This window comes from Chanos chanos, chromosome 9 (assembly GCF_902362185.1).
Source record: "Chanos chanos chromosome 9, fChaCha1.1, whole genome shotgun sequence".
NCBI classification, from domain to species: Eukaryota; Metazoa; Chordata; class Actinopteri; order Gonorynchiformes; family Chanidae; genus Chanos; species Chanos chanos.
This window is the reverse complement of record NC_044503.1, coordinates 34,538,174-34,548,500: the sequence shown is the minus strand read 5'-3', so window position 1 is coordinate 34,548,500 and position 10,327 is coordinate 34,538,174. Positions and strand designations below refer to the sequence as shown.

The window sequence follows — 10,327 nt, the reverse complement described above, 5'->3', positions numbered from 1 at the left end:
AAAAAACTCCTGTAGTCATACTTATATAGATGTCCTGTTGAAATCTAATCCTTCTGTAAGTGCAGTGTATTTCTTTGTATGCAGATTTGGTGACTGTGTGAGAATCTCATTTTATGTACTTTAGACATACACAGTAGCTGTCTACAAACACACACACACATACCTATACACACCCACTCACCCACACACACGCAGACACACACACTCACACACACACACACACACACAGACACACACACACACACATTCACCCACACACACACACTCACCCACACACACACATACACACACACACACACACACACACACACACACACGCAGACACACCCACTCACACGCACACACACACACACACACACACACACACAGAGACACACACACACATACACACACACACACACACACACACACAGATTCGTACATCTGTGTCTCCAGTCATGGGTGCAGCCCGTGTGAAGCGACGCTTCAGCGCCGTGGTGGACAGCCCATTGGACGAGGAGGAAGTGATGAAACTGGCGCAAAGCGCTGAGACCGCCCACATGGGAGGAGCAAGCACCGGAGGGGTGTCACCCTCCTACAGCTCCTCCCCTGTCCACAACGGTCAAGCGCTCGCCCTGCGTGGCGACAGAGAAGGAGGACAACGGATGACGGGAGCGAGGGATGAAGAGGAGGAAGAAGAGGAAGCAGGAGGAGGAGGAGGAGGAAGAGGAGAAAGGAGAGGAAGGCAGGGTTTGGGGTTCAGGGGTCCAGGCGGAGGTTCGGACCGCGGCGCGACCCCTTCGCCCCGCACCTCGCCCCCCGGCAACCGTCGCCGAGGCCGGCCCCGGAACCGCTTTGTGGGCAAGGACGGGCGCTGCAACGTCACCTTCGTCAACATGAGCGAGAGGGGCCAGCGTTACCTCACCGACCTCTTCACCACCTGCGTGGACATACGCTGGCGCTGGATGCTAGTGGTCTTCTCCCTCTCTTTCCTCCTCTCCTGGCTCCTCTTCGGCTTCACGTTCTGGCTCATCGCCTCCACGCACGGAGATCTGGCTCCTCCTCCTCTTCTGTCTTCGTCCTCCTCCTCTTCGTCCTCCTCCTCCTCCTCCGCCGAGGTTCCGGCCGAGGGGGAGCGCTGTTTCCAGCAGGTGAACAGTTTCATGGCGGCCTTCCTGTTCTCGCTGGAGACCCAGACGTCTATCGGATACGGCTTCCGGAGCGTGACCGAGGCCTGCCCCCTGGCGGTGTTTGCCGTCGTGCTGCAGTGCATCGTGGGCTGCATCATCGACGCGTTCATCATCGGGGCGGTCATGGCTAAGATCGCCAAGCCCAAAAAGCGCAACGAGACCCTGGTGTTCTCGGACGTGGCGGTGGTTGCCATGAGAGACGGAAAACTCTGCATGATGTGGAGGGTGGGAAACCTGAGAAAGAGCCACCTGGTGGAAGCCCATGTACGAGCACAGCTACTGAAGGTAAGAGAGAGAGAGAGAGAGAGAGAGAGAGAGTGATTTGTCTGAGGGACTGGTGTGTGTGTGACTGAGAGGAGGATAGAACCACACATATCTGTTAAGGAAAGTTGGGAAATGAAATAGAGACTTGTTTGTGTGTGTGGGTGTGGGTGTGTGTTTATGTGTGTGTGTGTGTGTGTGTAGAAAGAGGGAGCTAAGAATTTTGCTTTTCTCAATATTTACATTAACCTCCCATAAAACAATCAAAAATGAATGAACATTCAGGGAAACAGTAGTTTATTTGAGGTGGTTTGAAAAATGTACTTTGGTTGTCCAACAACAACAACAAAAAGTTATTTTCACTATTTTCTGTCAAATGGGGAAAATATATATATATATATATATATATATATATATATATATATATATATATATATATATATATATATACATACTTTTTTTTAATCACTGTATATGTAAATTCTTTGTTTCTCAATGTATTTAAAAGGGTAAGAAAGCAATTCAGTGATACAGTTATGGCAAAAGGATGCTGTAGTGAGTGAAAGGACAGCTGGAGGGGGGATAGAATATGAGAGAGAGAGAGAGAGAGAGAGAGAGAGAGAGAGAGAGAGAGAAAGAGAGAGAGAGAGAGCGAGAGAGAGAGAGAAGGGGGGGGGGGTGATAGAGGGAAAGTGGGGGGATGAGAAGAAGAGATAGAAATGAGACATCTGGGACGCCGGTTTAGTTAATGAGAGCTTGTTTTGTTCCAGCTTTTTCCTGGGTTTATAAGATTTGCAGGGATTAGTTTTACCATAAATACCTGCTATTGTTTCTCTCATCTGTGTGTTTGTGTGTGTGTGTGTGTGTGTGTTTGGGTGTGTGTGTATGTGTGTGTGTGTGTTTGGGTGTGTGTGTGTGTTTGTGTGTGTGTGTGTGTGTGTGTGTGAGAGAGAGAGAGAGAGAGAGAGAGAGAGAGAGAGAGAATAAGGTTGTGTGCAATGTATGTGTATAATTGTTTCTTTGTTTTTTTCTGTATGGTAATGGTGTAGTCTAAAACACACTTATGTCTGTACCCATGCGCCCAATAACTGAAAAAGGCCCCTTTTGGTCAGCTGACCATGTGACACCACCTCATCTGCTCTAGAGTGGTAGATAGAGCACATGCGAAGGTTAAAGGTCACCAGGGTCAGCATGAAATCTGAACTAATGGATCACTGATACACAATGAGATAGGATCAGAGACAGAGGTCAAGAATGGACGATTAGCCTTCACACACACACACACACACACACACACACACACACACACACACACACACACACACTCATATGTAACACAGACGCTGTAATTCAGGCCACAGAGTCAGGATGGCTTGCATAATATAGATGATTTTGATTTTCGTTTGCCTGATCTTTCAGACTTTTGTGAAAGACACGTACGCTTCAGACAGGACATAATCCCACAAATTCAGCTTCAACTTTCATCCACAAAAATAACTCAAAACTAATCCCACGATATCAAGGATTATTCTTTTTTTTTCCCCCACCACTATCACTTTAACGACTGCTACTGTTACTCCTGTTACTATTACTGTTACTCTCTCAGTTCACACTGTACCTCTCACCACTAACACCAGTATCACTAAGGCGACTGTCACTGTTACCACTATCACAATAACTTTTACTGCCTCTATTAGCACCACCAGTCAGTTAGCAATAATACTGCAACTAATGCTATTAGTACATGTACAGCTGCTATCGCTAATACTGCTGCTATTAGCATTATTAATAGTGAGGCTACCTCTAGCGCCAGTGGACGCTAGTGTTTTACTTACTTTTAGCGCTTCACCCGAAACCGACGCCGCAACTGGCTCTCTGACCTCTGCCCTTTGACCTCTAGCCCCGCCTCACCCCCGAGGGCGAGTACCTGCCGTTGGACCACATGGACATCAACGTGGGTTTCGACACGGGCGCCGACCGCATCTTCCTCGTGTCGCCCGTCACCATCGTGCACGAGATCGACGAGGAGAGCCCGTTTTTCGAGATGGACCGGCGGACGCTGGAGAACGACGCGGACATGGAGGTGGTTGTGATCCTGGAGGGGATGGTGGAGGCCACGGCCATGACCACCCAGTGTCGCTCCTCCTTCCTCTCCTCCGAAATCCTCTGGGGCCATCGCTTCGAACCTGTGCTCTTCGAAAGAAAGAACTGCTACCAGGTGATTGGTGGAGGGAGGGAGGGAGGGAGGGAGGGAGGGAGAGGAGATGGAGGGAGGAATGTGGAGAGAGTGAGGCATGAAGACTGAGTTAATAAGGATGGAAAAGGTTGTTGAATGTGGGGGGGGGGGGGGGGGGGGAGAAAAAGTGCCTTTAGTTTGTTCTATGTAAAGGGAAACCTTAAGAGAGAAAGAAAGGAATATGAGAGAGTGTGGGATGGCTCAGTGGAAGAGAACTGAAAAGAATGAATGGGCGTTACATCTGAATGGAGAGATGGAGGAAGAGAGAAAGAGAGAGAGAGACAGGTAGTCTTAAAGCTTCAAAGCGAAGACTGATGCAACACAATGGGCTTTTTTTTTTCCATGACGACGTTCTTAATAAATTCACATTTGTTTTGTAAATGCGTTTTATTTTAATTGCACTGTGTCCTCCTCTCCACTAGGTGGACTACTCGTTCTTTAACAGGACGTATGAGATTCCCGACACGCCCTGCTGTAGCGCTAAGGAGCTGGCGGAGAGGAAGTACATCCTGGGCTCCCGTTCTTCTTTCTGCTATGAGAACGAGGTGGCCCTGCAGCTCTCCTCTTCTCCTCCTCCGTCCCCCACTCCTCCTCCTCCCGTACCCCCTCCTCGCCGGGCCTCACGCACGCAACACCCCCACACTCACTGAGGTCTCCTCCGAGGGAGGGGGACTACAGGGCGCAGGGCACAGGGAAGACCTGGGTGTCATCAGAGAGAGAGAGAGAGAGAGAGAGAGAGAGGGAGAGAGAGGAGGAAATAGAGAGACAGAGAGGGACATAGAGAGAGTGTGGAAATGGTGCGATGAAGAGAGGGAGAGAAAGGGAGAGAAAGAGAGACAGAAAAGGCGTAGCAGGTCAGAGAGTGAGAGAGAGAGAGAGAGAGAGAGGGAGAGAGAGAGAGAGAGAAAGAGGAGGCGGGACATGACATGAATGGGTGACTGTGACACTGATGGATAACTGGGTCATGGTGAAGAAAGTGAAGGGTGAAAATGGGAAAAATAGTGAAAAGATATAAAGGATAGACGGGGGGAGGAGAGATTTCTCTCTTTTCTCTCTTGTAATGGATGAGAAAGAAAGGGAGGGAGAAAGAGAGACTGAGAGAGAGGGAAGGAGAGAGAGAAGGGGTGTAAGGTATAAGTGGGATAGGGGTAAATGTCCCAGTAAGAAAGTCTTACAGTTAGAGACAGAGACAGAGAGAGAGAGAGAGGGAGAGAGAGAGAGAGAGAGGGACAGAGAGAGAGAGAGAGAGAGAGAGAGAGAGAGAGGGACAGAGAGAGAGAGAGAGAGAGAGAGAGCAGAGAGAGAGATGAAGGACAGTTTGTGGTTTAAGGGTCAAAATGAGGCCAAAAGATAAAGTAATTAAGAGGGGGCATCATTGACAAACAGACTGAGGAGAAAATTAGTTGGATAGTGAGATGTTATTTCAAGAGGAGGAGGGTTGCAACACTGACCCAGTTGGCTGATTGGACCTGGCGATCTTTCAGAACCACTGTAATCGCTTCTTTTCTGTAAAAGCGAACGCAAGCGGTCGCTCCAGCGAGTAGCCGACAAAGACGCAACAGCGACCCCCTGTGGTTGCAACTAGTAACTACTAGACTTTTCAACCCTATGTTACTGTTGATTTACAGCAATAAAAGACAATACGAGACAGATTTTTATTAGTTACTAGATGCAAAAGCTGTTCTGTCTTGAATTTGGATGTAAGACTACTTGCTAGAGCCACTGCATATTCAAGAAACTACTGAAAATGTGCAGCGATTTTGAGTTGTTTCTTCACTTTCATGTACTGTGTGATACATTTTTCTTTTATATTTAACCAAGATGGAACGTTATTTTTTTTTTATCATTTAATCATTTAATCAGGTGCAGTTTTGTCACAAAGCCATACCTTAGAAGTTTCTCTCATGTAATTATCTGTAAAGGACAACGTTAAGGTTTCTAACGTACAGCTGCTTCTCAGCTAAAGCTGTGTGTTTCTTTTTTTCTGTTTGTTTGATTTTGTATGTTCTTCCTTGACCTCAAATTTAATATTTTTGTTTTCTGATATTTCTGGGCCTTGGGAAGAAAGGGTAAGGTTTCCGGACTGTAAGAAGGTCGATTTTAGTGTGTTTGTGTGTGTGTGTGTGTGTGTGTGTGTGTGTGTGTGTGTGTTAGTACTGGTTGGACAGAGTTGGACATGGGACAGTTTATCTGCCACAACTGCCACCAGCCACTGACACTGTTTATGTCTCAGACACTGAATGGGGTGTTTCCCTCAACAGTTTCAATGCTAATGGGCGTCATTGACAACTGTTACTAGTTCCAGTATCCACGGCGACAGTTCTATTTACTCACCCCAAGGCTCCGTTGCCATGGCTGGAAGTTCTAGCCTTCTACTCCTTCTTCTTCAACTTTTTTTTTTCTTTTTTTTTTTTTCCTAGCTCACAAACATGTTAAACTGATAGTATGCAGGTGAACAGGTTCTGTTCCAGTTGGTAAGGAGGAAGCTCATTGTTTTGGCCGCGTGCCTTTGGATCAGAATTGTAATGTGTTGTAGGAGAACGAAGCCGCAGCATGCTTGTGGTTCAGTGAAGTTGTATGATGTTTATGTTTATTCCTTGAGTTTTAGTCATTTGGAGTATTAAAGGAATGTATCTGAATTGTGTACACAGTTCAACATTCGCGTGCAATAGAAAGCACTGTAGAAGTGTCAGTTGTGACATGTCTCTACATTGCATGGATCTGTATTTAATGTCGACTTTGAAAGACGCGAAAGACAAAAACACACCTACTATTTCAGTCATTAACATTATGGACATGTATCAAAAAGAATAAAAAGAGATGGAAAAATGGATCAATTACCATAAATCCATTTAAAAATAGTTACTCTAGATGTATAGAATCTAGAAAGCAAGTAAATAGTCCACACAGTTGAGTTACACTAGATGTACAGCATCTAGATGTGCATGTCCTTTATACCTTAGTGTCATGTTGTATCCAGTTGTGCTAATGACACTGATCGTGTAGTAGGTGTGTTGTTGAAGTGAACTGGCACTGAATGGAAGCCTGTTCAGATATCACAGGCTTTTAAAACAGGCTGATGTTGTGTCCTCACACCCGTATGAGACCTTGGATATGGAATCACTCACTGAACACTCTGTTTTGTTTTTTTTTTTGTTTTTTTAAATGAATACTTTAAAATATAGTCTTGTTGTTACTGTTCACATGTATGTAATGGTATTCTGTGTGTGTGTGTGTGTGTGTGTGTGTGTGTGTGTGTGTGTGTACATAAGCATGTGCTCTTGGGTGTGTGGTGGTTTTACCCTTAGTCTCCATAGCGACCACATTCTATTTATAAATAGCTGGTGTCATCACCCAGTGTGTGTATGTGTGTATGTGTGTGTGTGTGTTCGTTCCTCAATTCCTCAGACACTCTGGAACTTGAATCTTGACTCCCTACCCTGTGACCTTTGAACTGCCATTTTTTTTTAAAACACACACTCTCTTAAAAAAAAAGGAAAAAGAAAAGGAAAAAAGGAAAACAAAAAACGAGTCCTATCTGAGAACTTGATGCTTCCTTTCCTCTCTGTCATATTTCAACACCTCATATTTTCACACTGTAACAGCCAGCACTGCCTGATCCCTGGGTAACGCTCCATCACAACTGTGTTTGTTGTATTTTGTTTTGTTTTTTTTTTAAATAACGTTTACTGCTGGGCGGCGTGTATAACCTTGATCCTTGTTACCAAAAAAAAAAAAAAGGTATGCAGAAAAAAGTAAGGGTTGGCACGAGGAACAAGAACGTGAAAGAGGAATTTGTGTGTTGTCTGCTGTGATCTTACATACGAGGCTATAATGTAAAATAGTCTAAGAATGCAAAGATTGACGAGCATCTGTTTTTTTTTCCGCGTTCTTAGTTGTTGTTGTTGTTGTTTTCTAGACGCTGTTTCGTCAACGAGCTCCCACGGCCCCCCCCCCCCCCCCTTTTAGACTTGCTCATATGCTTGCAGTAATCTTACCTGTTTCTGTCTTCCCCGTTAACTCCTACACTGACTTCCCTTCTGCTGTCATAACTGAGAGTGCACGATCCATGAGAAGGCTGAAGGCCCATTTAATAAATATAAACAGTGTTTTAACCGACCGGATACCGTCTTTTGTTTGAGCTGTCACGGAGGTTGTTGTGTCTCGTTCTGCAGGAACATTTTCAGCCTTTAGATTTTTGTTGTTGTGATACCATATGAAGATAACACTCAGACGTTCAGACGTATTGTTCATGAACTGCTGTCGTTTCTACACGACTCATTGCTTTCAACGATTGCCACTTTCAGACTGCATATTTCATGAATTGTGACGTGAAAAGTGAACAATCCATTTTCATGGGGGGAAAAAACGCAGGTCACATATATAGCCTATAATGTTTCATTAAGTTTGCATTCTAAATATAGGTCTATAAATAACGTGATATTATTATTATAGTTGTTATTATTATCATTATTTTATGACGATACTATAGTTCTATCACAAGGTTATTCCTCCCTGTTCGACCCTGTCGGCCACGACCTGGATTTGATTATTTATGTTTTGTTTTTTAAGAATTGAGCAAGGCTGATCTAGGTGCGGCTATGCAGAGACCTCAGGCCTTAAATTCCCCGGCTTTAAAGCGGAATCTGGGACGATCAGCTTTTCGCTCTCAGCCGGCTCCTTCAGTCACATAGCCTTCCCAGACAGCGCCGCTGTCATCAACAAAGAGCGCGCAAATCTGCACGACAGCTCTGCATAGACACCTGCTGCCCTCCTTTCATTGGGTAATTTTCACGTCAATCTAGCCATGTGGCCGGCCTTTCTGATCGACTCATTGCTTTGATGTCCTGGCATTCTCGCAATCTCGCTATCTATTGGATATGTCACCGAATTTTGCCAGTAGGTGGGTGGGGTCTGTGTAGCCCTTTCAATGGGCGGGTTTAAATTGATAAAGCAGCTTTTAATTAGCTGTCGTTTTGTAAAAGGCGGGATCTAATGTGTCACTCTTAACGTTCATTGGGCGATCTAGAGGAAGCGCTCTTCATTCGCTGAAGTCTCGTGCTTGCCCACACGCCTTGGTCTGTCTGTTTTATTCTCAGTGTGAATGAGTATCTGCGGCTTCACCGGAGCGGTGTAATGTTAAAAGCCGCATTTGCAGTGCTCTGCCTGTAGTTATCAGCACAGAGGAATAAAAAAAAAATCAAGGAAACGCCTTAATTCTTCTCCCCATTCCCCCTTTCCATACGTACCGCTTTGGGAAACATATTTACGGTAAGTATTACAGCTTTTCTTATTGAACCTAGTTTGTCTTACTTGCACCGTCGCGTTGACTATCGTATTTCATAGAAGGTTAGCTGATTGCTAACCCAGCCAGGTTAGTCTAAATGCGGGTGGCATGAAGCCGTCTGACATAGAATAGGGGAGAGTCCCTTGAGCAGCGTGTCAGGCTCTTTAATTAGGCCGTTATTCGGAAATACGGACATTTGTTTAAATAAACAATATTTAACTTGATTCGTCAATAATAATATGTTGTTATAGGCATGGATACGAGGACATGAAATATAACGAAACCGCATCACGCTGTCGGCTGGGGCTCAAGGCAGTGGCATTGTCATTTTTATCACAATATTGATCAACTTTGATACGATTACGATGCTACTTACGTTAGTAAGCGGATATAAATCACACTGTAGTCTAAATAAAATATTCTCTTATAAAGTTAAACATATCTGGATGTTTTTGTCTGGCCATTACAATATCGTCTCAGTATAATTTAGGAAAACCGCATTCTATAATTACGTGGTTTTTGGATCGCTATAGAGCTACGAGCACACAGTTAATCTCCATCAGGCAATACGTTAGGTGTGGTTACCCGTCGTTATTGACATGTTGTGGAGACGATCGTGGCTCGTGCAAGATTAAGACTTAACATTGGGACCACATAGTAGTTCGGTGAAGGACGGTGGCGGACGTACGCAGAATACGGCAGGAGAAAAAGAGTGGAGGACGGGGGTGGGGGGCGGTGTGGGAGAGATCTTGCCAACCTACCGTTTCTGATACACCGGTACAAAATAAAACCCGGCGTTCGCTGACAATGCCAACGACGCACCGTCTCTAACCTCTGCTCTATAGGTTGGTGGATCCTCGTCATCCCGATGCTTAAAACACGCAAAAAGGCGTTTCCACACCCTTACCCCCCCCCCTCTCCGTCACCTTTATGTCCTTAAATTCGCCTCTCCTCAAACTTACCCAAGCTTTTGTCTGCGTTTCCGCAGTGGGGGTAAGTGATGTTGCAATGAGGAAACGATTACGAACGCCCCAAAAAAATGTGGTCGCTGTTTTTATATGATTTCATTTCGCGGAACGTGACTCCTGTCAAATCAGGTGTGTACCAGATCATTATGTCACGTTAAATTCTCTACCTCTCTCTCTCTCTCTCTCTCTCTCTCTCTCTCTCTGAGAGTGATTAATCAGATAACGATGAGTAATCTGTGGCGAGCACGTTCTTATCTTTTTATCGTCTGTCTCAGGGTTTGATCTGTCTGTGAGACCAGGCAACACCTGTTAAGAGCTATGGTTAATCGGTCGACTGTTTACAGGGTTGAGAGAGAGAAAGAGTGAGAGTATGAGAAAGAGAGAGAGAATTTAAACACATTTTCCT

At 45.2% G+C, this 10,327-nt stretch overlaps 1 protein-coding gene across 1 annotated transcript; it reads left to right on the top strand.

Annotated features, from left to right (window-relative positions):
* The first annotated feature begins 437 nt into the window (after positions 1-437).
* On the top strand, positions 438-4,316 carry kcnj14 (potassium inwardly rectifying channel subfamily J member 14). The gene is made up of 3 exons (XM_030783844.1): positions 438-1,454; positions 3,331-3,648; positions 4,089-4,316. The coding sequence occupies exons 1-3, from the start codon at positions 438-440 to the stop codon at positions 4,314-4,316; spliced, it is 1,563 nt and encodes a 520-aa protein (XP_030639704.1).
* The last annotated feature ends 6,011 nt before the right edge of the window (positions 4,317-10,327 follow it).

What these genes read in the sequence shown, in the direction of transcription:
- kcnj14 (XM_030783844.1), top strand. Translation starts at nt 438, where the DNA reads ATGGGTGCAGCCCGTGTGAAGCGACGCTTCAGCGCCGTGGTGGACAGC. An exon ending in TACGAGCACAGCTACTGAAG is followed by an intron (nt 1,455 to 3,330) that starts GTAAGAGAGAGA and finishes TTTGACCTCTAG; the next exon opens with CCCCGCCTCACCCCCGAGGG. An exon ending in AAAGAAAGAACTGCTACCAG is followed by an intron (nt 3,649 to 4,088) that starts GTGATTGGTGGA and finishes CCTCTCCACTAG; the next exon opens with GTGGACTACTCGTTCTTTAA.